We start from the raw sequence: 27811 nt of genomic DNA on the forward strand, positions 1-27811 counted from the left end.
GCAAGTAGTTCGTCCATGTTTGGACTTCTTCTGTGTTGTAAATGCATGAATCAGTCCGCCCATCAAAAGGTCTTGTTGATTATTGGACTGACGATTGTCAGTTGGAATATTTTTACATATCGCCCAACCCTAATACATGCCCTATTTTACTAATGTACAGACCAGCTAACTGTTGGTTCTAAGATGTTCTGAAGCGCTGACAGACAGCAGCCGCTGCCTCTTTGCGACAGGAAATTGCAAACAAGCAAATCAGTGTGGTTCTATAGTGATTTAATGTAGAAAGATTAAGGTACTGTTGACTGCCAAACTAAATCTTTCAGTTCTCGTCATGAGCCATATCCATGGGACTGCTATGACAGAATAAATTTAACAAAGAAATGAAAGCACAAGATTTTACAGAAACACAGACAAAAGCTGTGGATGCATTTAATCTGGATTTGTCACATTAAAGTGAAACACCGGTTGTCCTCTCAGAAACGAGAGAGGAAAAAATAAAAGAAGATCTGTGCTGAATGCACTAAACTAAGAAACACTTTACATACACAATGATAAACTAATACAAAAATTGTAAAGACACACTTGCCTGTCTGTGCTTTCCTCTAGTTTATATAAAACAGACGTTTGAAGCCGTTCGTGTATGAAGGCGAGGAAATGTAAGGACCACATAATGAGGATTACATGCATCAAAGAAGGTAATGGAGACCAAAGATGCACAAAAAGGGCCTGAAGGCTCATCTCCACTATAGGTTTACTGAAGCTGTTTGAGGTGTAGCTGAGTGCTCCATTAAGAGTGGAAATATCTCATACATATTCATCAACATGATATAACTCGCAGTTTGCCATCTGCTATCTTGTTATATATCACAAAAACAAGAAACATACACTTTATATAAAACATGGACGTAGCCATCGTGATGTCATCCACTGTTAAGTCCCCTTATAAGCCTGAAGCTTGGCCATACCCTGAATAGCTGTCCTTCCTGGCTTTTCTAATGATGACCTTTAGTTACAAAATGTACTTCATAATTTATTCATCATGACCTGAAACTAGTGACTGAGCCCATAAACTCATCGGGAAAATGTGGACAGGGCAAGAGAGCTGAAGGCAGTTTCCAAAAGACTTCTCTAGTGCTTTGCAACCAGAGAAGTTTCCCTCTGCTGGGAGTTTAAAATAAATAAACACAGGCACTTCGCCTTTGGCTTAATTTTTCATTCTCGGCGGCTACGTCCGTACGAACATATTTGGTGGAGTTCACACTTGACATTTTGGCCATGTCAGTTTGGAGCTGATGCCACTGTTCAGGAAATTTAAATATCAATTAAGCCAGCAGTCACTATCCGCTCTTTAAGTGACTTTCGGGTCCAAACTACTCTGCGTTTATTAAGGCCGTTGTGTTTTTAACATTTTTTAATGCTTTGTATCTTGCTGTATTTAATCTGAACAAGCCCCTAAAAAGAAGTCAGTGATCACTGTTGGCCTTTCTCTGTTTTTATTACCGCTGTTCAATGTTAAACTTAATTGTTACACCTGATAAAGCAGCCACACCGATCACTTGATTAAAGATGAAAGAATTTAGACAGCTTTTAACGCTCAGTGATGCCACAGTGTTCGTTTGACTTTGGGATCTGAAGCGAAGTTTGGACCCTGAAACGACCAATGATGTCAGACTTAAAGACCAGATTAAGTTTGGGCAAGCCCGTAACTGAAAAACAAACAAAAAAAGAAAAGAAAAAAAAAGGTGCTTTTCAATGCTTTTCCACTCACACCACTGCCAAAAATAATGGATTAATCCTGAAAAGTCAATAAAGGAATGCTTTTGTTATTATGAAAGTAATACCAACAATAATCCAGCAAAGGAGAATTTGGACTTTTATTAAAAGTGAGTCTGTAAGATGTAAAACTGATCGCTGTTTTCACTGAGAATGTGCGATATACCTAGTTTGCTACCTTTGTTAACTACAGGTATTTGACATCATCATAATCCTGACTGGTCACAGCTCCAGTCCTCTCTCTAGCTGAGGTGTCCTTCTCTGGGCAAAAGTAACTTAGTTCCACATTCATTCCCTTGTGAGACCGACCGCTGACTGACCCGTCAGTATTACAGCTTTCACAAAGGCATTGATTGATTGATTTGTGTTGGTAAGCCCTGCCTACGTTAACTGGCAGGCTTTCTGCTCTTACTACAGCACATAAGCAGTATGCAAACATCATGCTGGCAGACTTGTTATTTCATTCTTATCTCCAAGCTGGACAAAGACAAATAGCCTTTAGGATGATGACTAACCACTACATTTGACAAATGGGACACAGCATCAGCTAATGCAGCTGCAGTTACTGTGCTGCCAACTTCCCCCCAAAAATAAAGAGCAGTACAGAGTTACTCTGTTACACTAAACTCTGTGGCAAACAACTCAACAGTTTTGCAATGACGACACAAAGTATCAGTTCATATCTCATCAGGTACTGGTAGTTTGGAATAAGCAGTTAGTCAACTCTAAATATGGAAAGTTTTAAATCAATTTCAGATCACTTTGTTCTGGTAAATGTGGTTGAGCGCATCCAAAGACTAAGAAAATCAACCCCTATAACTCCTTTAACTACAAAGTCAGCTTCACACCCTTCTTTTGGATGGTTTTGTTACTTAATTTTGTCATACTGAAGGCACTCACACCTAAAATTTCAATTTATAGTATCTTCAAAGGTTGCAAAGACATAAATATCTTAAAGACTCTTATCTTTCCTGAGGTCCAGCCTGAGGGCACGGCATCGCTGATCAAAGGACACAAAGTTTGCAGGCAGACGGAAAAACTTATCTGACCTTTTAATGTCAAATGAGAATTATTTGATCGCAGATTCTTATCAGTTTTAATCAGAAAATGTAACCTTATCTGAAGAAAAACGCTGGCTACTGTCACAGTTTTGAAATCCATTCTCCATGCTTCTGCACAGATATCAAAAAAATGTGGAGGTGGAACAAAGCTCTCTCTCCTGTTTGTAGAAGGTACATAATGATGCTGTACATGAGAATACTGATACTTGTGTTATTCTCTGGGGAAGAGTGGTTGGAATGATAATGAAGACAACCAAGAATTTAACCCTATTATTAGTAGAAATGCAGCAATACCCAGAATACCCTGATGATTAATACGTCTATGTACGAAGGCACACTTTGGCAAAGTTGGGCGGTGATGAAATAAGATTCAGGCTCCAGCGGAGAATTTAGAGGTCATGACAGCTTTCTGGCTCGCAGCAATGCTGCCATTCTCATTTTCTACCCTATAAGTTATATTTTGTTGGCAGGAATGTTAATATTAACGCCTCCAAATGGCCTATTTTTTCTTTTTTGGATTTCACAATCTGCTGGTCCATTTCTTGTAGATAAAAAAAATATGGTTGAAATCATACCGTTGAAATAAATAAACCAGGGAATATCAAGCTCTCTGCGTGGTATGTTAAAGCAGCTATTCCAACCATATGGCCCCGTCTTCTTCTTCTTTATGTTGCTGTGCAGTGTAGGTTTACTCGGTGAAACCTATAGAGGTGTAGTGTAATGGAAGAGCGCGCATTTCTAGGCTAATTGGTTGCCGAGGGCTATGCTGTGGCTGAGCTGCAAGATGAACTCTGCAAAACCAACTTTCATCTAAGTAAAGATGAGAGTTGGTTTTGAGAGGTGCAAAGAAGGGAGGGATGAGAAGTAAAAAGCAGCTACTGTCAGTCTTTAGAGACAGGAGGACTGATTGGCCGTCTGGGAGCCCAACGGAGGTTTAAAAATACAGAAAAAAGTTGAAAACGTTGAAGGCTTGATCACCTCCTGACCTTTCCATAGATATGATGAGTGTCACAGCCTCTTGCGGTGTCAGTTTCCCTCATCTCCATCTCGTTTTTACTCCCACTCATTTCCAGCAGCTGTCTCTGTTCGTCTGCCTTCCCATTTCCATCCTAATGAGGCTTTATTCCCACTGAAGCATCTGCACGGCACAGGGAAAGAAGACGCAGGAACCGCCGGCTGAGTTCATCCACAGCTTCTGACCTTCCCTGTCTCTCTCCATCCACCTCTGTTCTATCTGTTTAGATGTTTACCTGTCCATGTGACTGTTGACATTAGGAAGCTGTCACTAAACTGCTGTCACTGCCAATGACTGTCATGTCCCCCTCGAGTGTTAGCCCCCCTCCAGAGCTCTAAAGCACAGGCTTTAATAAGCCCAGCAAGAGAAATGCCAGCTTCCTATGCAGCCTGAGCTGAGAACATTGGAGTGACAAAGAAGAGGGGGGCGAAAGTCTGATGCACACAGGGAAAAGTTAGAGAGGAAAAGAGAGAGCAGGAAATTATTCTTACTCTTAGGACTCATATGGCCCAACAGGCCTAGCCGTCATGATACAGATGAGCTACATCCTCCTGGAAAGCAGCTACCATTACAGTCTCCCCCATCTGCTGGAAGGCAGATGCTTCAAAACAGAGTGAGAAGTAAAGAGAGACGGCAGGAACTCAAACAAAATTAACGCCATATTTTATCTTTAATAATCCTATATATTTATATATTTATACTTTACCAAAACAGCTTGTTTTTGTGTTTTTTTAAAACTACCATCTCTCTTAAACCAACTTGAATTGAATAGTGAGCACAGTCACTAGGCATTATGTAACAAAAAGCCAGGGATGGGAGGGAGGGAGACGGTACCTGCACTGACGTTTAAAAAGAAGGAATAGGAGGAGGAGGGGGGGTGGAGGTGGTGGAGCACTCCAATAGGGGGGAAACAGAGCTTTCAGTAAAGCTCAGTCCAAAGCACTTTCCTAATGATTTCCCTGTAACATTAGTCCTCGAAGTCCCCGTCACAGCACACTACTGTGAACGGCACCAGACAGTTAATGAGACAAAAACAAGAAGCTCTTACAGCCAGGAGGCTGCTTCCAGATGAAGCTTGATTAACTTAATTGATTATCTGTGAATAAGTCTTGAGCCTCTCCTCAGTTCTTTATATTTTGCCTGTACTGAGCCAGATGATCTTCTTGAGCAACATTTCTTTAGACTTTCTGAAGGTTATTTAAAGTTTTTCTTTGGACATTGACTGCTTTTTCACCCATTTTCAGTCAAGTCCTTGTACTGATCACTTCCAGAGCAAAATTTTTGGTTTCCTTTTGAAAACCACTTACAAAGCACACAACTTAGCAAAGAACCAATTTTAAATTGTATTGTTAGTGATTTTGTTACTAGCACCCTGTCACAAAACACACCATTTCTTCCCATTTCTTTGGCCTGGACAAGTAGGGCACAGAAAAAAAGAGGACAGGCCGAAAAATCTATGTACACCAGAGGAACAGTACTTGAAAGTTATAGCAAACACCTGACACAGGACCTGAAAGATGCACCTGGTCCTTCAGTTGATCCATCTAGTGTTCACCAAAGCCTCATCTCATGGTATCAGTGAAGGGTGGCTGTCAAGAAGCCATCATCAAGGAAGGGAAACAGGGAGAAAAGGCTGAGAGATGCCAAATTACACAAGAACTGGACTAAAATCAGTGGCAGCAGGTCAAAATTTGACATTTCTGGTTCAAATTGCTGGTAATATGTCTACAACCACCTGTAAAGCTCTGTACTGTACAGCTCTGTCATAGTTTGGGTCTGCATTTCAGCCAGGGTGTTGGGGATTTTGTCAGAATTGATGGAATTATGAACTCAGAAAAGTACCACCAGACTTTGATGCACCATGCAATACCATCTGGAAAGCGTCTGACTGGCAGCAGCTTACTAAACACAACAAAACACCATCATTCATGGACTGACCTGAGCCGTGTGGCATCATCTTGGCAGAGAATAGAACAAAAAGGCAGCTAATATCGAAAGAAGAGCTCTGAATGTCCTTAAAGAAGCCCGGAGAAGTATTCCTGAAGACTACTTAAAGGAATTCCAAAGAAAGGTGCCTAAGAGAGCTCAGGGTGTGCTGAAGATAAAGATGCTCATACCTAATATTGACTCTCAAGCTCATTATGTAAACTCTGTTTTTGCCTTTTATAGTGTATTTTCATGTACGTTTTCCAAATTTAAACTGATGCACCCATTTCCCATTACCCAGCAAGTTAAAAAGAAATAAGGTGTGGCTCAAACTTTTGCACAGTCCTATATTTCACACCTATAAAATGTTTTGGCTTCTGATAAACCTTTAAAAGCACTGACCTGCTACTCCAACTATCTAACTGTTTTAAACAACACGCACTTACCAGCAGTTGTGTTGCGTTTTTGTCAGGTTAGCGGCTCGGACCTAAAACAGCCCTACATTATCTCTAATTCAGTTCTGGACCCAAGCTTTTATTTGTACTCCTGTACTCAGGCACAAATTAGACTTTTCAGGTACAAACTGTAACACCCAAACCCACGCTGTCATTATGCCAGGATCAGCTTACATTTTCAGACTGCAGTTGTAGCAGCGGCTACGCTCGGAGAATTTTGATGCAGGATCTTTGGCTGCCAGCAGGCATGCCTCCCTGTGCATTTTTTTTTTTTTTTTTTAAACTGGTGACTGAAGGTAAAGGTTTCACCGCGCATCTGTCAGTTGTCAATTAGGGCACTTTAAGTCCCAGAGTGCGATATGAGTCCTTGCGGTGCTTAGTCAGGGGCAGAGCACGTCTTCTGTAGTAAGAGTCAAAGTGGTGTCTGCACAAGCTTTTAAGCTAGATAACACAAGGAGGAGCTCTTATAAAACAAGAGTGAGACTGAGAGGCCTGCTGCAAGAAGATACACACCCAAGTGCTGGGCTTGTAAAGATGAAAAGTGAGCAGAGGAAAATGAGCGTTTCAGGAGAAGGACGCGGTTTCCTCTTTTTCCCCTCTGGCAGCCTCACAGCAGGAAGTTATGAGGTAGCCCCAACCTACCTCACATCTCCCCGCTGTGCAAGAACGAGCTCAGCAACACAAGCATTCTCTCTCTTTCTCGAGTGCATACGTGCACATCTACAGTGCTGCATGCCGATGAACCCATTTTCTTGGAGCACCTACACAAGCTGCAATATACAGATCATGTTTCACAGCGCTACAGCGAGAGGCAAACACCTCCCTCTGTTTGTGCTTCATTCTAGCTTCTCCCTTCTCTTCCCAACCACACACACCAACACCTTTCTCTTGTGAATTTTATTTTAATCCTTAACATAAAGACAACTATAAATTAGGATAACCAAACCTGTTTTACTACCTCCTACACCTCCCCCACTTAAGTGTGTTCAACAGGAAGCTAAAGGTTGGTGCTGTTAAAGTGTTCAAAAAAACAGCAGGAGCTCGGTGTGAGGCCACAGTGGGCCAAAAAACACACACAAGATGACCTCCAGCGAGGACAAAATGTATCTGGACGTCTCTGTGAGCATCTGTCTCACTGTGTAAATGTAGCACAGTGTCTGTGCGTGCATGGCTGGGGAGAGATGCAGCACAGCTGAAAGCCGGCGCTCAGACGAGGACCCGGTGCATCGTCCGTGTCTCATCTCAGCCAGTTTACTTACAAACTCTTTAAGTTTGAATTTTAAAGCCGACAATGTGAATGAAACTTATTTACATGTGGCGTTCATCTCAAAGAAACTAGAGTGAGTGTAAATTGTTATTCTAAAAAGATAATGCTTCCCGGCTTACTGCGGATCCACTTCAGTATCATAAGGGAAGTGACAGCAGCTCGAGGGAACAAAGCAATAAGTAAAAATTAACATAAATTCACATGGTAATGTATTCAGCATTGGGCAATGACTTACAGAGGGACATGTTTTTAGAGGGAAAAAGTGTTTTTGTAGAGAGCAAAGAATTTGCACAGGCGTGCACAGACACAAGTATAATGAACAAATATTAGCAGTGATATTTGGGATTTAAAATGAAGATAAACTATTCCAATCTCTGGAGCCCCAATTGTGTATCTCACACACACACGCCCGCCTGCCTGCACGACCGCCCGCCCGCGCGCGCGCGCGTGCGCACACACACACACACACACACACACACACACACACACACACACACACACACACACACACACACACACACACACAGAGTCCTGAATTCATTACTGAAGTCTCATCCAGACGTTCAATGTGTACACAAAGGAATTCTTCTGCAGGAGGTGAAAGAAAATGGCCCACAAGTTAATCCAAAATGACGCTTTTATCAACAATGGCCACCAGCGGTGATTTTGGCACCTGTGACAAGGTTGAAAAGAACTGTGGGTAATTTGGTCTCACAAAATGCAGCGCGCACACACACACGCCAAGTTCTCCTCCTGCCTCTATTCAGCCCAACCGCGCGATGACAAATAGAGCCGCAGAATTGTGCTACTCTGTAATTAAATTGAGACGTGGGGTCAAAATTCCCAATAGATTGAGTGAGATGAAATATAAATTGGCTCTCCTCTGACTTTATAGAAATAATTACATAAGCTGCATTTATAACTGTTATTAAATGAGCAAAAAAAGGACGGCTCTGTTAAGCAGCATACGAGAACTAAAGTGTAATCCCAGCACATTTAGCTTAGTTTGCTCTGATTCTTTAGAGATGACGACTGTGGTGGGTAATTAAGGGCAAAGAATATACAAGTCGCATGAAAATTGGAGACCACATTACCTTTCCAAAGCTCCCCTTCCCGATGGCCCGCAGAATCTGGAAGTGGTCAAAGTTTACTGTGGAGAAAATGAGAAGCAGTTAGTGAGAACGTGTCAGTTTGAGTTGAGCTATAAAACAGGGAACGTGACATGTACGGCACTGTGCAAAAGTCTTGAGCCATCCCTCATTTCTTTATTTGCTTCCAGGGATCCAGACTTCCCTGTAATTTTTAAAGTGGTATTAAGGAATAGCTCTCCAGGCTTTTTAAAGTGTTTCTGATTTTTAATCCAGGGCTTGTATTTGACCAGTTTTTGTCTGTTAAGACACTTCACACTAATCTATGAAACATTCAAACATAAACACACACCTAAATCACAGAAAGGACCAGAAAACTTAACAAAGAACCAATTTTAAATTGTATCTTTACACATTTACTTGCGGCCTATTGCAAAAAAGCAAAACCCCACATAATTTGCTCCCACTTCTTTAGTTGAAGAATGCAGTTAATAACACCGTTAACACAGACTGACCTGGCAAAATACAAAAAAAATGAGGGGGTGGTTCAAGACTTTTGCTCGGTACTGTATGAGAAATGGAAATCCAGACTCTATGTGCACTTCACAATGTATTGGTGCACTTTGGCAGTACTGTGAAGATTAAATGTTTTTTTCAAAGAATTAAAAAGTAGGAGCACAGTGGGAGAGAATAATGTGTGTGTTGGATAATGAAACATGTGAAAGATGGAAAAGTAGAAATAATGAATCACAACAGTCAAAATGTGAAAAAGCAAAAACATTTTCCCTGGAGGATCTGTGCAGTGACACACCGTCACAGTATCGACGATTAGCAAGCAAAACAAAACCCCAGAAATAACATTTGTTAAATGAAGACTTAGCTAAACTTTTTTAAACTTCACATCTGAATAACAAATAACAAATAATAATAGAAACAAATATCTAAAATGAGTTTGATCTAGATCGCAATAAAATTTGACACTCTTCCATAAGTTTTATGATCGACTTTTACAAGATCAAATTTGAGCAAGTAAAGACATTTCACATGAAGACCAGGAGAGTTGTATTTCAGAAAGACATCCAGCTCAGAGCGCTGACTCATTCATCTTAGGTTTTTTTTCCTATTTCAGTATGCATAGTAACACAGCCAGATGTTTTCATTCATTGCCACTGGAGCAGATGCATGCGTGTGTTCTGCAGACTGATTGAATCCTTCTGTACGCAGCTTAAAATGAGTCCTGAAGGACATGGTTGGATGAAGTGGTGAGGAAGAGTGTCATGTTTTTTCCTCTGTAATAAATAAACAAAATAATAAGCACAAATATATGCAATTTTAATTCCAAATTATCCATCATAGACCCCAGAAAAAGCATAAATAAAAAGAACACCCAATCCATGATATTAAAAAAGCCTTGATCATTAATAGCAAGTCTTTTTAATATTAACCAATATGAGTAAAGTTAGCTTAAAGGCAAAAAAGCCAAAACCCTTGTTTTTCAGGCAGAGGAGAAAAAGAGGGGCTCTGTGTAAGATAAAGAAGCATTTTTTTGAACTGTGAATTGTGCAAAGCTACTCTAGTAGAGTCCAAGAATAAGAATATCATGTTGGAAATGAAGATGAGGATGATCAAAACGCATTTCCTCCAACAAATAAATGCTATGGAGAGCAGAGCTGCTTCAACATTTAAAAAAAAACAAACAAAAAAAACCCCAAAACAACGTCTTTGGCTGAGCACAAACACAAGCGCTCAGGAATCCGATTAACCAACAACAGACAACAGCCAAGATTTGTTTCAACAACTCAGAGTAAAGAGTAATTAGCCAACACTGTAACTGTTGGCCAGTAAAATCAACATTTGCTAACTTTCACATTCAGCAGCTCATTACGACACTTAAAATAAATCTAATTAAGACATTTAAATGTTGGTTGTATTTTCCTTCCCGATGCATGTGACAGGTTAAGACTTACATCTCCAAATGTAGTGGAACTGATTTGAACCAGAGGACTCAGCCACACTGTTACTATGTACTGCATAAACATGTTTACCGATGAAGGTAAACCAGATGCTGTCCTGACTGTGTGACTAAATTCTGTGCTTAAAGCATCAAACTAATTGAATATGATTAACTTGCTATGAGAGGTTTTAACTCCACGTGTGACTTTTTCTGGGTTCATAAACCATTTTCAGGGTCCATTTTCAAACTTGGCCAGCACAAAAAAGGATGCATATTTCACTTCGCATCACCTCAGTAAGACCATGTCAAAGGCCAAATTAATAAGTCTTCTCATCAGATCTTGATGCTTCTTTCTTGTGTGACACAAAAAATAGGAGACAGATCTTGGCTTGTGTTGTTTTTTAAGTTGATTCATTCAAAACTAACTGTAAGATGCTTAACTACATTGCAGTCTGTGTTGCTGAAGTCCTAAATTATCACCTTTAAAGTGTTTGTGCTAATAACATCATGTACAGTAAGACAGGCACATAGAACAGCACTGACTGGGAGAGGCTTTGAACAGTTGACATACTCGGTTCAATTCAACATATAAGACTTGAATGCACAAGCATCTTTCAAAAACCTATTAAATCTATCATCTGTGATATTATTATATACAATTATAATGTATTGTTCATCTCCCTTAAACAAACAGGCAGCCTTAAGGTATGAAATATTCATTTGTCTACTGTTTCAGTGGCTGATAGTGTCCCACAGGCCTTAATGTGAGTTTGAGGCAATTATGTTTAAGTTGTTTAACGATAAACAGATTTTGAATGAAAGCGAGGGAACTTCGGTAGCATAAAAAAGTCTATATTCTTTGTGTCCATATGGATCAGCCATATTACCATTATTTCCCCGTAAGGTTGCCAAAAGCACCAAGTTAATACTTGAAAAAACTGCAGCAATACACAAAAATATAATCAATATTCTATTTATTCGGTGACAACGCCGCTTTTAGCCTTTAATCAGAAAGCCTTAAGTTGGCTAGTTAAGCATCGGGCTAACGTTTAAAGCGTTCACTTTGGGGAAGTAACTCGCAATACTGCTACTGCTGTGTAGTCTTGGTTAAATTCACAGCATATTACATAAATTACCCTGCAATAACTAACTGTTATAATAGCGGCACCGTATTGCATCACACTGAGTACATTTCAATCATTTATCCCGGAGTTTGCTAGCTAGCAAAATAATAAAAACAATTCCAAAATTAGCATGTGTAACGTACACACTCGAGAAAATTATTTACTAGCACTTACGCAAACTCCCCCATTGTGAAAACGTACAAATCCATCTTGCAGACTCCTTGTATTTTTCGTTTTCCAGCAAACACTCATTAAAACGGCAACACCGGACACGTTAGTGCACTCACCCCCGACTGTTCGGGGAGGGAGGGGGTCACACATTGAAGAGACAACGTGCAGAGCTACAAGGCAGCCCAGGCAGAGAAATGTTGGTTTTAGACTTCTGTATCTGATAAGAAAACTATTCAAAATCAGATAGTGATTTATGGTGAATGAAATACGGTTACAGTTTCACGAAGTTTTAAGCACCAAATCCAAGATTCTTCATTACTTTATACAGAAAAGCTGGACATGGTATGCAGAAAAAACAACAACAAAACAAATACAAATAAACGAAAAAAAGTTTTGTAACTGTCAGTTTCCTTTTAAAATTCTTAGTGTGAACAACATTACACAAACAACCACGTGTGTCCTGCGATCACCAAGCATTTAGAAAATCTATTAGAGGATAATAAAGTGTTTTCATATTCTTGACCAAGCAGAAAAACATATTTTAGCATATAAATTAGCACTCTCTTCTCAACAAGTCCTTCAACATGCTGATGTTAAAAATATAATAAAAGGCATCTATCAAATTGTTAAAAGTACTAATTACAGTGTATTTTAATTGTTTCTAGTACTTTAATTCAAGCGTATCACTGCATTGAGAAATGGGTGGTTATCTGTTGGATAATGGGATTAAGCAGTGTTTTTGTTGACGTTCATAAAAGATAAAATATGTAAAACAATTAATAATGAATGATGTTTAAACACTTTACGAAAGAGAAAAAAATATCCAGCTGTAACTATAGCATGGATCAGCTCAGTAGTTGAGATCACAGCTCACTGCGAGGAAAGTCTTTATGCTGGTACACAAATGAGCCTCGAAACTGCAACTAAACTGTCACTGCGAGGCAGAGCTGTGGTGGTAATAAGGACAATGAAACCTCTGCACAAGCATTTTCCTGACAGGAACAGATCCATTATTACTATTAATATAAGATTATTTCATGTATCACAGATTATCATCACATATTATTGTTACTTCCTACATCCACCTATGAAAGTACTAAAGAAGAAGCTGAAGGCTCCAAGATAAGCTCTTTGTCTATAGAAAGGATGTAGCCCTGAATTTATGAGACAGGTAAAGATACCAAAATACAAAAACAGATACAAAAAACTGCACGAAAATGTAAATGTAACATATATATAAAATTTTTATTTTTTTAAAAAATAACAAAGTAAATAAACATAAAGATTTATAAAAATATGTACAAAAAACAAAATATGTAGCCAAAATGCCAAAACCACAGAACAAAAGAGAAATACGCACTTTTCTAAACACTGTACACTGCCAGGTTTCCTGTTCAAGGTTAACCCTGCACGTGCAGACTCCAGCTGTGGTAATGTGGGTGGATGAAGATGGTCACTGATGGACCTCCACCCCTGCCTTCTGGTCATCTGTGTTACTGATTAAGACTTACCTCTGCTCTGCGCATGTGCATGTGTGTGTGCGCATGTGTAACAGCAGGCGTGATGCCAACTCATGCAGCTTCTCCTTATAAGTCACTCAGCACCCTCTCCGTGTAGACAAAGAGCAATAATGGGAGAAAAAAGACACAGACTGGGCTCCTCCAGGCAGACCCATTGCTAACCAGCCTCTGAGTGCTGAATGAGAAGGCAGGCCCCCGCCTTGCCAGGTGATTTCAAAGACAAGGGTGTGTTTTCTGTAGTTTGTCTGGGAGACAGTCTGATACGCTCCCTCTGTACATAGCTAATCCCCTCATATGGCACGGCTCAGACTGCACCTCAGGTCCAAAACACAGAGGCACTGTAGCATGAATGTAGCTCTGTGCAATATTAAAAAGGATAAAGAAAATGAAATAAAAATTTAATCTAGCGCAGTGTTTTCATAGATTCACCAGGTCTTTCTCCCAGCGAGAGCGATGATTCAGCTTCTCATCTGGGTCCTGTGCCAGTATAGCATATATTAGCAGATGGATAAACAGGTTTGGAAATCCCTTTCCCGTACTAAGGTTTGTGACATCAGAAGTGAGGAGGCTGTCTGGCAATTTTTGTGCCTTTACCAAAGTGACGTTCCAATATTCACACCTGCTCCAGGCCTGCAGAGGCGACAAAGTAAGTTGTGCTTGAACTTTTCTTTCGAGGTCTCTTCTTTGATTCTCAAACTTTTTCCTCCACACACTTTCACGTGGCAACATAATGAGTGGCTTCCAGGAGAGACTCGCCCTTTCAAACTAATGATTCATCAATAATGTTTAGCCAGAATTGAAGCATCTCAATACACAGCATGTCTGTGCTCTGGCACTCCTTGAGTCAAAAGATCTAACAGCTCCAACCAGATGTTTTGGCTGTGCTCCAGTTGTTGTTTGTTGGGTAAAAACTGGTTACTCAAAGTTCATTATGAGTTTGTTTTGCTTTGTAGTTTTAATTGGCATGTTTATCTCTGTTTACTTCATACAGCTTAATAATAGTATGTAGGTTGAACGCCACAACTGGTTGTCTTAAGGTTGACTTAAAACAAAGAATAGAAACCAAACTGTGAATGTTGGGAGTTAAATTAACTTTAAGGTGATTGGCTGATGACCAAAGCACATCATAGTTTGGAACCATTTGCATGTGTATATGTTAGTATGACTGTATGGTTGATTTGAAAATGTAAAGTTATTTTTAACGTGTGGCTTTTATTCAAACTCTGAAGCACTTTGTAACTCTGCATTTGGATTTGCTCTACAAATAAGGGTCCATCAAGTTATGAATGCATCAGCACATCCATGATTCCTATATCACCTTCCAAAGGTGCTCTATTAGACTGAGATCTGCTGACGACAGTGGCCATTAGAGTATACTGAACTCACTGTCGTGTTTAAGAAAACAGTTTAAGATGATCTAAGATTTGTGACACGGCACGCTGTTCTGCTGGAATCAGCCATGAGAGGAGAGGTACACCGTTCTCATGAAGAGATGGACATGTTCAGCATGTTAATACTAGTATTATTGCTACTTGGTTGGTACTAAGGGGCCCAAAATGTGCCATGAAAATACCCCCCACACAGTGACACCACCACCGCTAGTCTGCACAGCTGACATAAGGCAGGATGGATCCATCCTTTCATGCTATTTATGCCAAATTGTGACCCAACCATCTGCATGTCAGAGCAGAAATCGAGACTCACCAGACCAGGCAACATTTTTCCAAACTTCTCATGTCAAATTCTGAGAACTGTAGCTTCAGTTTCCTGTTCTTAGCTGACTGGCGTGCATGGTGTGGTCTTCTGCTGCTGTAACGCATCTGCTTCAAGGTTCAACATGTTGTGCAAGATGCTCTTCTGCATTCTTTGGTTGTAACAAATGGTTGTAAGAGCTACGGTTGCCTTCCTATCTGCCATTTTTCTCTGACCTTTGACATCAATAAGGCAGTTTTCCCAAGAGAACTGCCGTTCACTGGATATTTTCTCTTTTTGTCACCGAAAAGTCAACAGATCAGCAGTTTCTGAAATAGTCAGCGCAGCATCAACAGCTATGCCACCTTTCTCCCCTATTCTGATGCTTGGTTTAAACTTCATCATGTCCACATGCCTAAATACACCAAGTCGCTCCCATGTGATTGGCTGATTAGATATTTGTCTTAACAAGCAGCTCCGTACATGTATCTGACAAAGTGGCTGGTAAATTTACCTTGTGTTATGGCTCCACACTAGTAAACTTGGTCTTCTTTCCAATTTAACATCAGTCAAAAAACATGAAGGGTTATGAAAAGATTAAATCAACTGTGAACTTCTCCTCACAGGGTTCATGCTTTCACCGAAGACTTGAGTAAACGCTGAATCTGCCTCCAATAAAAGGAGGCCAACCTTCACACGGCACTGAGACACGCTGCTGGCGTGATGTGTCAGATGCTATTCACAAATGAAACCTAACAAATATTCATTCAGCATCTTAAATGATTTTACGCAGTTCACCATGACACAATCAAAATCATCCACCTCCACTGTTTTTCTTTTTAAGTTTGTTTTTTAGTAACCATCGATCTATGTACCCAGTATCACAGCACTTCCTCGAAGTATGAGTCACTGGGTAATGGGAAACGAAACAAAAGTCCCCCCTCCTCCTCCTTTTATCCAGCCTGGTGAAAGGAGCTGCTCTTTAGATAAAGGGGTAAAGGACTACAGGCCTTGTTCCATGCTGAGGGGGTAATTATTGTGGACATAGCCGTTCCTGTAACCATCCCTTCATGCACAAGGCTGAGAGAAAAGAATTGTAGAAGCTATATAGGTCACTGAGGCTTTAAATCCCAACATATAGTGGACCACCACTACGCTGGCTAAGGTAAAGTGCCAGCAGTTCAGTCAATAAATGGCTATAGTATAAATATCCACGCTAACATACAGTGGGGCAAAAAAGTATTTAGTCAGCCACCGATTGTGCAAGTTCCCCCACTTAAAATGATGACAGAGGTCAGTAATTTGCACCAGAGGTACACATCAACTGTGAGAGACAGAATGTGAAAAAAAAATCCATGAATCCACATGGTAGGATTTGTAAAGAATTTATTCGTAAATCAGGGTGGAAAATAAGTATTTGGTCACCTCAAACAAGGAAAATCTCTGGCTCTCACAGACCTGTAACGTCTTCTGTAAGAAGCTTTTCTGTCCCCCACTCGTTACCTGTATGAATGGCACCTGTTTGAAATCATCATCTGTATAAAAGACACCTGTCCACAGCCTCAAACATTCAGACTCCAAACTCCGCCATGGCCAAGACCAAAGAGCTTTCGAAGGACACCAGGAAAAGTATTGTAGACCTGCACCAGACTGGGAAGAGTGAATCTACAATAGGCAAGCAGCTTGGTGTGAAAAAATCAACTGTGGGAGCAATCATCAGAAAATGGAAGACATACAAGACCACTGATAATCTCCCTCGATCTGGGGCTCCACGCAAGATCTCATCCCGTGGGGTCAAAATGATCATGAGAACGGTGAGCAAAGATCCCAGAACCACACGGGGGGACCTGGTGAATGACCTGCAGAGAGCTGGGACCAAAGTAACAAAGGTCACCATCAGTAACACACTACAACGGCAGGGAATCAAATCCCGCAGTGCCAGACGTGTTCCGCTGCTGAAGCCAGTGCACGTCCAGGCCCGTCTGAAGTTTGCCAGAGAGCACATGGATGATACAGCAGAGGATTGGGAGAATGTCATGTGGTCAGATGAAACCAAAGTAGAACTTTTTGGTATAAACTCAACTCGTCGTGTTTGGAGGAAGAAGAATACTGAGTTGCATCCCAAGAACACCATACCTACTGTGAAGCATGGGGGTGGAAACATCATGCTATGGGGCTGTTTTTCTGCCAAGGGGACAGGACGACTGATCCGTGTTAAGGACAGAATGAATGGGGCCATGTATCGTGAGATTTTGAGCCAAAACCTCCTTCCATCAGTGAGAACTTTGAAGATGAAACGAGGCTGGGTCTTCCAACATGACAATGATCCAAAACACACCGCCCGGGCAACAAAGGAGTGGCTCCGTAAGAAGCATTTGAAAGTCCTGGAGTGGCCTAGCCAGTCTCCAGACCTCAACCCCATAGAAAATCTGTGGCGGGAGTTGAAAGTCCGTGTTGCTCGGCGACAGCCCCAAAACATCACTGCTCTCGAGAAGATCTGCATGGAGGAATGGACCAAAATACCAGCTACTGTGTGTGCAAACCTGGTAAAGACCTATAGTAAACGTTTGACCTCTGTTATTGCCAACAAAGGTTATGTTACAAAGTATTGAGTTGTATTTTTGTTATTGACCAAATACTTATTTTCCACCCTGATTTACGAATAAATTCTTTACAAATCCTACCATGTGGATTCATGGATTTTTTTTTTCACATTCTGTCTCTCACAGTTGAAGTGTACCTCTGGTGCAAATTACTGACCTCTGTCATCATTTTAGGTGGGGGAACTTGCACAATCGGTGGCTGACTAAATACTTTTTTGCCCCATAGTACATCAGTGAGCTTTTTATTTACTTGTGAAATGTAATCAAATTCTGTGTAACCAACTATTCTAATGTGATTTTAATGAAAGTACTTTCGTACTACTCACAGTGAGTGTCCTGCACTTTTGTATGCACTCTTCAAGTGTTTGATTTCTACACAGCTCCCTCAGCGGGTGTTGAAGCAGATGATTAAAGGACAGAGGACATCCATTCATTAAACAAACAAGGGAACTCTTCACAGTACATCCACACGACACAAGAAAGGCTTCAATTACCTTCATCTACTCTATGATGACGCTTGGGAAAATTATCTTAAAATCGATAGAAGACTGCTGGTTGTATTTTCAATTTGTGCCACGTCACAAGTGGTACTCCAGAGAAACAAGCAAGATGATGGTGAATGAGGCTGGTTTCTTTTTTCTTTTTTTTAAAGTATCTGCAGCAAACAGCATGCTGCCTCTATCTACCGCACTCGGTTTTCACTGGACGCTGCACAAAAGACAACGGTCTTAGTGAATGTTAGTGAATGGACTTACTATGGAGGTAATGGGAGAATGACAACATCTATTCCTCCTATGGGGGCTGTAAGCTCCTGAAACACAAGGATAATATGCTGAGCAGGCTCCACAGGGGTCCTCGATGGGGGGATTGGCTCCTGTGGAGGTGTTGATGTTGGCATAGAACCCATGTCAGGTGACAGAGAAAGGGAGAGTGTGTGGATGTGTGTGTGGTCATATATACTACCATGCAAATCTTTGGGATAGTTTTCCATCTCTCATGGAAAGTCATACTTTTATTAATGACATGAAACGTGACTAGAAAAATCAACATCAAGAATTTCATTAGGTTTTTCTGCAAAAATCTCACTTTATATTCTGTAGTGCTTATACTTTGATCATTTCAGCTGCTCCCTTGTCACAAGGAAGTCACCACAGCAGACAGCGCCACATGTTTGATTTGGCAAAGTTTTATTTTGTACTGCTTGCACATGTTTTAATTCAACGCCTGTTTTGCATGAACTGATTAGGAATTGGAGCCATTTTCATACAAAGTCCAGAATTTTCAGATGGGATGTCAGTTTCACGGGAAGGTGAGGCCTCCGGCATCGTCATTTCCAGACAAATTAAGCAGGTAAATGTAGTTGCTCGGCAAACTCTTAAAAACTCTCAAGTGTTTCCTAAATTATTAATCTGATACATTTCAAAAAAGAAAGAAAGCACTGCCAATGAAAGAGAAGCTACCCGTGAAAAGAAAGGCTAGATTAATCTAAAAGCCTGGAAAAAAATATTATTTGAACAGATGAAACCAAGAAAAACTTGTACTACAATTGAGGGATGAGTCTGGAGGAGGGAAAACAGATCATGATCTGTCAAAGACGGTGGATGAAATGCTATGGCATGAGCACATATGGCTGCCAGTCTTAGTTTATCACTAGTGTTTTTTGATGATGTGGCTGCTGATAGAAGTAGCAGGATGAAGGGTTTGCGTGTACAAAAATGGCTGTAATTCTCTAAACAGTTAATGTAGCACTTTTGTTAAATCCCTGGAGTTAAAGCTGAAAGCCTGCACGTCAATCACATCCTAATTGTTTGATCTCAAATTCACTGTCGGTACGTACGGAGGCAAAATACCAAAAACGCGTCACTGTCCAAATACTTATGGACCTAACTGCATCTATGACAGAAAATAAGAAGCAGCATTATAGAAGCACTTTAAGATGCAGATTTTGAGTTTAATGTCACAGTTAAACCCAGCTTCCACCACCTGTTAGCGGTGCACCTAATATAACTCTAAACTCTGCTAATGGATGTTTTTGGCAAATGCACCCTGACTCTTATGCTTTAATGCATCTAAGCTTGAAGCAGACATTTTCTAACGCCGTTTTCTTTGCTTGTTTTCATCTTAGCCCGAGCTGTGAAAGTGCTCCATCACCTCAAGCTATATAAGGAGAAAATGAATATGATTTCAGCCTCCAGAACCAGAGCTGCTCCATATAGCTCATCTCAGTCCACAAACACCATCTACGGTAATCGTCCGTCAGCGTGTCTTTGCCTTTCCGTCAGTACTGATGACATTCAGAGAAACGCTGTATCGCTTACTACTCTGCAACACGGAGCGTGGATCTGTTCTCGCACCTTTGTTGCTCCGGAGCAACTTCAAAACAAAAATGAACAAAAATAAAATCCAATAACCTTGATGGTAGTAGCTCGGGGAGCTCATGAAAAACTCCACTTGTTTCTATGATGGTTGCACTCAATAGAATCAACTGTAACACAGAGGATGATTAAAGCAAAAACAGGGAAGGTGAAAAAGGTGAAAACGAGGAGGGCACCTTCCTGACCATGATGAAAAATACATTATGCAATTCGATCATTAACCTTGCTAATAACACACCAGGAGATAATGAGTTAGAGAGACAACTTTCAAAGCCATTTTCTTTAACTAGGGTTTTATTAAAGGAAAATCCAAAGCAAACTGAAGCTCAGTTAAATGCATAGTTTGTATTTAACACAGGAGAGGAGGAGGAATATGCTGAGGCATGCAAACATTTCAGTAATATATAAGAGCTAATATGACTTTAATGTGCAGCACAAAGGTTTTATAGTCATATTTGGACATTAATTATAAACCCTGAGATAATGTAATCTTCACAGAGGTTCATTATTCTTTATTTATTATTTTATTATATACTTTATTTATTCACCATCACAGCTGCTGCTCCCTGCATGAAAGAAAGAAAGAAAAAAAAGTTGTTGAGAGAAGGAGTGGTGGCAATCGATCCAGAGTGATGAATTATGAGTTCCACTCATATGTAAGTAACCACAGATAAGAGAGGTTTGACAGAATCAAGTATAAACAGATGCTGGGGGCTGTTTATCACGAGGGACGCAAGTTTGCGTTATTTATGAAATATCGTCTACTTGAGAAACATTAGCTGGGCTGGTTTACGGCGTCGTAGTTTCATCCTGGCATAGAAGTGTATTTAAAATGTTAAGAATGGGAAGACCTCCCATACTTTAGTCAAAAATTCCTTTTGTTTCATGTCTGTAATTATGAAAATGTTGAAGAAATGATTATCTCCTCTAACCTTACACCCCAAGCTTTCTTCTGAGAAGCACTATTAGATAGTGGAGAGAATAACTAAACACCAGTTAGGCTCAAGGTACAACCACTGAGAGGACTGTTAGGGTTTGTGTGTCCCATCATTTGTGTCTTGGATGGTGTTCAATATAACCCCAGTAGCCCCAAAAAGTTGAGACTCTGGTAAAAATGTAAATAAAAGTTGAACGCAATGAATTGTGAAGGTAGAACATAGAAGACCTATCAAATGTTTAAACTGAGACAATGTATCATTTTAACAAAACAATGAGGTCATTCTAGGCTAAAGAGAAGAGGGACCATCCAGTTTGTTATCAGCACTCAGTTCAAAAGCCTACATCTCGGTTGGTGTGGACATGCCTATTAATGCCTAAGGAACTGACAGCTTGCACCATCAGTGCTGAACAATATCTACAGGTTTTAGAGCAACAGGTCAGGGAAGGCCCTAACTTTTTGGTTTGTTTTTTTTTGTTAGTGCCATCAAATCATTTTTTTTTTCTTAAATTGCTAGATTTTGTCTGCTTAAAGATTTCACGTGTTTTTTAGGTTTCATTGTGAATTTGTAACTCTCATAGTGCATTTTACAAAGCATCAGAACTTTTCTGGAATTGAAGTTGTAAATTTTTACTTTTTAAAAGACTGTTCAGACCTTTTCCCCCTGCTCCGTACAGGGAATAAATGTTTTTTAAAAATTGGTATCAACTTTGGTCAAAATGGGTATTTTAAAAATCTGTATCAGTATCCACTACAATTTCACAACTACTGCATTCCTTGAGTAGATACAGTACATTCATCTGCACATATAAACACGAGATCTCATCTTCTACTATGAGGCCTCAGATTTCACCACGACTTCCCCAAAGAGGATATACCAAAGTGGAGGAGAATTATCACATAATCAATAAACTGGACTGTGATACTGTTCGACTATCATGGATCCAGCTGGGGTAGAACTGTGAAGGAGGCGAAGCACTACACTAATGGGGATGCAACATAATATTGCTGATATCAGTAAAACTTGAATATATGAACACCAATGAAGGAAGATCTCAGGGATTTACAATGGTCAGAGTGATCGCCAACAGCCTGGCGATCAAGCTTTTCAGAACGTTTGCCCATTAATTCATCGAATCGCTGCTATCAAATATTATCAGATTCAAATTTAATTGAATTAGCCTTACTATAGTTTCACGATAAAACTGTGGAGAAGACTATCCAACTCTAGACTCGTCTATGTACCGCCACTTAATGCAAAGATGCTGAGCTGGTAATACTAGATCTCACTAAGAGTCAGTCATTTAGAATCTGTATCAGGAGGCATCATTCCCTTTCTAAACTACTACTTATTAGTTATTTAGGACAACTAGGGTTGGGGTCGGAGTTGGGTAGTTGCCTGTTTTTGTGGGCGTTTTGTTGCCAATTGTTGCTCACAAACTCTTAGGATTGGGAATGTTGTTCATTAAAAGCCTTTTAAACATCCCACATTACATAGTGTTGAGGAATGCTCTCACCAGGATTTAATACCAATTTCTCATTTAGGATACCATTGTGTTTGTAATCAAGCAGGAAACCTCATAGAGGTGATTCACGTTGTGATAAATGACTGCCCAGTTTGCGTGCCGATGTACCAGACATGCTCTCTGTTTAATAATGCAATACACCGATGAAAAGTTTGCAGTTGCCCCTGGGTTCGTGCAAACACATAAATCAAAATGGGAAAATGAGTTGTGAAATATCTGTAATAATGAACAAATATCAAGGTACGGCCGAGTCCCTTTTAGGATGTAAAGCAGCTCGCTGCAGAAAGTGAACCCTGAAATGTTAATGCAGAGCGCATTTAGAGTACGACCCAGCCATCAAATCACACTGAGTGAATGCACGCTGTGTGGACGAGCCCATTGGAGTGGGATCAAAAAACCTCCTAGCATCGATCCCTTCCTGTTACGTCTTTTGAGAATATGCTTCTGCTCCTAATCCAATCCTATGCTGTCTGCTCTGTGCTATGTTATCAGTGCATGTACAAGCCATTTCTCAGCGCTTTGCAGACAGGTTTCCATTTGCATAGACAGTGCACAGAACCAATATGCCAGGTTTATTGCATCTGCAGCACGCACTGTTGGATGATGAGGGCTACGTGCTTTGTGCGACTTGTCATTGTGGTAGAAGAATCAGAGTGTGAGTGCATGTGACTCTTCGCTGTGCATGTGACACTACACAGCGCAACCAAGTAAGACCTGCTTGCTTCACAGCAGCTTCTTCTCCCACATGATTACTGAATATTTTATGGCAGTAGTAAGCCATATTTCACGGTCTGTAGTAGTAGAAGCTGCTGCTGGGACAACCCTACACTCTTTGATATTGAGCATCAAATTGAATGGAATTGAGAGGCCACAGGAGAAGACTGTACTACACAATTTCAGCACATTTTGAATCCAGGATTTCTCGAGCGATCTTGATCTTCCACTGATTTTCTTTGATCTTTATTGATGGATGGGACTCTTTTGAACAGCAGAGGAAAAGCTGCATGTTGTGAAAGGGCGATCGTTAAAGTTTGCTGCGCGATTCATTTCAAGGAGTTCCAGTTATTAGACCGTGCTCAAAAGACGCCTTTGCACAACTTGAAGCGTATTTGGTAGTCTGTGAGAAATATGGGTCACAGATACATTACTTGTTTATACAGATGAGACTACCGCCTCTGAAAGGAGCTCCTTAAAGCTCGGTGTTTTCCTGTTTACTTAGGAGACTTGTATGCAGCAAAAGTTTACTCTAAAACTACTGACACAAAAAGCAAGTGATCGCCTCCTTCAATTTCAAACTGACACGACAGGGAAGTGCATCCGCAGCCTGCTGAAGGCCACATTTGATGAATCTGTTTACTTAAATCACTATCATCACTGAGCAGCCATCATCATCATTTTCTCCTTGTACACTGGAGTGCTAATACAGCCTAATTGGAGGCTCTCTAAACAGAGCACCTTATGAATATTCACAAGCACAAAGGAGCTCATTGTCTTTACAGGCATGACAATTTTAGCCATGGGTCTCAACTGATAATTGGACAAGGATATGGAGGTACATGCAGAGGGCGTGTCCGTGCAACCATGCACTTAATGCCCGCGTTTGCTTATCATTTGAGTCTCCTCGCATGTGCATTAATTTGTCATGCTTTTCTGATCTTCATCTGCTGAACAGCTTTTATGACAACACAAAAGAGTCACACTGCTAGAAAATGAATGCAGCCATTAAGGCTTTTTTTTTTTATAGCTCTGTGCATATGCACGCCTCGCTAATGTGATGAACCTCTATTCAAAAACAACTCCTAGAGCATGTGACTCACACACCATACCTAGTTCCTAAGGTTACTCATCAAATTAAAATGGAATTGACCAGCTGGTACGCTAAAGAAGATCAATGGAGGGAAAGGTCAGGGATGTGCCTGTCAATTGCCAAAGTTTCACTAAGTGTTTCATTATCAGCTGCTAGGAACTACTGTGTCCCTCCCTAAGCAGACATGCCCGCTTACTTCTACAACCATTATTCACCTCCTACATTCTTCTCCCTGACTGGAGAGACTGGTCCGTACATCTGGTGTACCACGTCTACCTCCTGGATGTGTCCAGACTTCTGTTCATTCTGCTTCTCCTTTTTTTTTTTTGCTTTCTTTGATTGCCTTCACGTGAATGAGGCAATTACTCCAGAACCTGCGCATCTTATTCACATTTTCCTCTGAAGAGGGAAAAATACAATAATCTGGTAAATTGTTTCTGTCTAGCCTGCTTTTTGCAGAACAGTCCAATCAATATCCCGTTTACCAGTAGGGATGCTGTGATTCAAGTTTTTCTCCATTGATTTTGACTGTGGAAAGTTTGAAAGTGACATCAGTGTTTCCCACAGATTTATGGGCTATTTGTAGTATTAGTGGGTATCAGCTGCCGCTCTAGTAAGTTTTGTTGGTGGAGACAGTCTCCAGTGTTGGACTGTTTGTTGGAAGTACTGGTTCTGGCCTGTAGCCTCAGAAGTGTCATTTAAATATGACCGCAAAAGAAAGTCCATCAAAAGAAAGAAGAATAAATTTACTCAAATCTGTGAAGGACAGTCAGAGAGAAAAAAAATTATAGTTTTTAAAAAAGAAAATTTTAATTACAGCAAATTAATAAAATCCTGGACAACTTGAGCAAACCACGCAGGGAACAATCGCTACAAATAGTTACAGGTTACAGAACAGGACAGAAAACTGTATTTAACCTGCAGCCAGCAAATTAGGTCACTGTTCTGTACCGATACAGATCCAGCTCTATTATCAAAGACAATGCAGTGATAATGCAACTGTAGCATTTAGGCTACTTCTCTTATACAAAGGTGCATCTACAAGAGTATACTTTGAATGTGATATGAAGAACTCGCACAGATGTCGAGTAAATCTTTGTAAACCGAGAGCCATGCTGCAGCGAATGAAAAAGGAGACGTGAATTTGGACTCCCTGGCAGTCAAGACGAAGAGGATGCAAGATGAGAACACTTCAGATGATAATTCTGCACTGCAGCATGGGGACTCTCGCATGCACGGCACTGTCACAAAGAAACATCATCTGGACCGTGTGAAAACTTCTGAGGTTACCATGGCAATCAAGCCTTTTGTGTGTGTGTGTGTGTGTGTGTGTGTGTGTGTGTGTGTGTCTGTTACGTTACGGTGGTGGCACATCATGTAGTCCCTGCATTGGCATAATTAATTCTGTGTGATTCACAACTCCTGGGCCAGAATCTGCACATTGTGCATTCATCTCGTCTTCTCTCATTAATAAAACACAGGGAAGGCATTGTGTTAGGTTTACTATCTATATCCAATAATTATGATTATCTGGAGCCAGACCACAAATATAGATTGTCTACACTTTAAGTCAATGTTAGTGTTCTCCTGCAGCATGGAGTCAAGTTTCTACTGTGACAGGAAAATGGATTTACTGAAAAGCCCTGCATGACTCCTCAAAGGTCATCATGAAACCAGGTAGGCCTCTGTATAACCGCTTAAAGTGAAATTACTGCAAAACTACAACCACTGCTTCTACAGCTGGATGCCTTTTAAAGCTTAAACTATTCTATAAACGACATTATTGGGATTTTCTGAAGTTTTTTGAGTTCTGAAAACCATGAAGGACAAGCATTTTTACAGAAATTTGCAGATGGATTAATAATGAAAACACTCAGTTTTAACCTTGACATTTAAAAAACAACAACTAGATAATTCAGGTTCTATTAAGTGACTGACATAAAATGTTACTGTGGTTGGGATTCTTTGCATTGCGACTGAGCAATAAGGAAACCAGCATTTCTTAGCAAAGGTTCTCTTGCATCACAATCCTAAGAGTAAGACTTGCTACCCAACAGCCCCTGGAGCAATGCATTAAGGCAGTTATTTATCACAAGTTCCCATACAATAATCAGTGAGACATGAAAACAACATGTTCAGAATAACCATTCAAATCAATAGTTAGGGGATTTAGTCCCAAATAAAGGTTTAAAATGCTTCATTTAGGATAAAAATCACAGCAGGTTGTAGTTCTGACATGTATTATTAATATCTCTAGCTGATTCTCCCAAAGCACTGAACAAATGCCATGCCAATTATATATGCAATTTACAATTACGCCTCAGACCAGCAGTAGTGAAAATGATCGCTAAAGCCGCATTCACGCAGGCCTAAAGACCGTCAGAGACCCCATGGTAACCACCAGTCACAGAATTCACACTTTTTGATAGCAACCGGTGGTTCACGGTTTAGAAAGTAATTTATTACACTAGTTACTACATCAATTCTGCATTACTCTGTAAAACAAAACCCATTGTCACTTACCGGTTAACAATATAAACCTGGGAGTTTGTGATTGCCGAAGAGTATAGTAACATGTTATACCTGCACTTGTTAGTGGAGGGCCACTGACTAGTCTTTACGCATTGGGGTTGCTGCACTACAGTTGCTTTAGTTGCTAGTAGGTTGCTCGAGTCACATACTTATTGGCAAAGCTGGAGAAGGTTTTCTGGCAAATCAGCATCTTCCATGCAAACTGCCACCGCAGAAATCTAGTGACCTAGCAAGTAACCAAAGTAAGCACAATGTGGATTTAGTGCAGCACCCTGATTACAACAGATTTTAGGGTATTTCACAGATGAAAGTGTCATGAGCCTCTACTATATGAACCTCAGCAGTGACATTATAACTAGTGTTACATTGTCAGAGGAGCAATATGACTAGGTCACGTTTGCCTGTGTGGCTGCTGATTGGCTCCTTAGGGCCAGGGATCGTTGACACAACAGAAATCGCCAACTTTCTCCTCTTATTTGTAACTGATCTGGATATGTTAACACCAACTTCATTATTTTAAAAAAACAACAACTTTTTTTCTTAGTATTTTTACATAACACTTCAGGAAATGTTAAACTTGCCTACACTTTTGAGAGAGTTTCCACTATATTGTTAACACTTTACAAAAGCTGATGTGTGAGTCAGTGTGTAGACAGCTGCTCCCTGCTTCTTGTAACCAGTCCCTATTAAGAGCCGTGTCTCAACAGCCAACCCCAACCACCATCTCCGTGCTTTTTCAGTGGGACCTAGTTTCACAAACCACTGGGCCGTGACACATTGTGGTGAAGAAATGGACCGCGCTCTGGGGTTAAAATGCCATACTAACCTTTCGACTGTTAGCAGAGGGATACATTAGAGATCTATTTAAAGCACAGTGGGAAATGGAATGTAGTGGAGGGATAGGAAGAGCAGTCACAAAGAGCCTCTAAGATAAAGGACAAAAAAATGAGATATGTACTATAAATAGAGCTCTATACTGTCCAGCAGT

The 27811-nt window shown here is 40.4% G+C and overlaps 1 protein-coding gene across 2 annotated transcripts in view; it reads right to left on the reverse strand.

Moving 5' to 3' along the window:
• stk32c (serine/threonine kinase 32C) overlaps positions 1-27811 on the reverse strand; it is a 107822-nt gene that overhangs the window by 49842 nt on the left and 30169 nt on the right. Inside the window, exons 1-2 of one of the 2 annotated variants that reach the window (XM_026190060.1) lie at positions 11835-11932; positions 8589-8644 (exon numbers count right to left, since the gene is read on the reverse strand). Coding sequence is in view for 1 of the 2 variants with exons in the window: in XM_026190058.1 (XP_026045843.1) it covers positions 8589-8644 (56 nt within the window). In the remaining variant the exon portion in view is untranslated. Of the gene's footprint in view, positions 1-8588; positions 8645-11834; positions 11933-27811 lie in introns of those variants that run through there. The other variant, XM_026190058.1, reaches the window with a different exon arrangement.

This window comes from Astatotilapia calliptera, chromosome 13 (assembly GCF_900246225.1).
Source record: "Astatotilapia calliptera chromosome 13, fAstCal1.2, whole genome shotgun sequence".
NCBI classification, from domain to species: Eukaryota; Metazoa; Chordata; class Actinopteri; order Cichliformes; family Cichlidae; genus Astatotilapia; species Astatotilapia calliptera.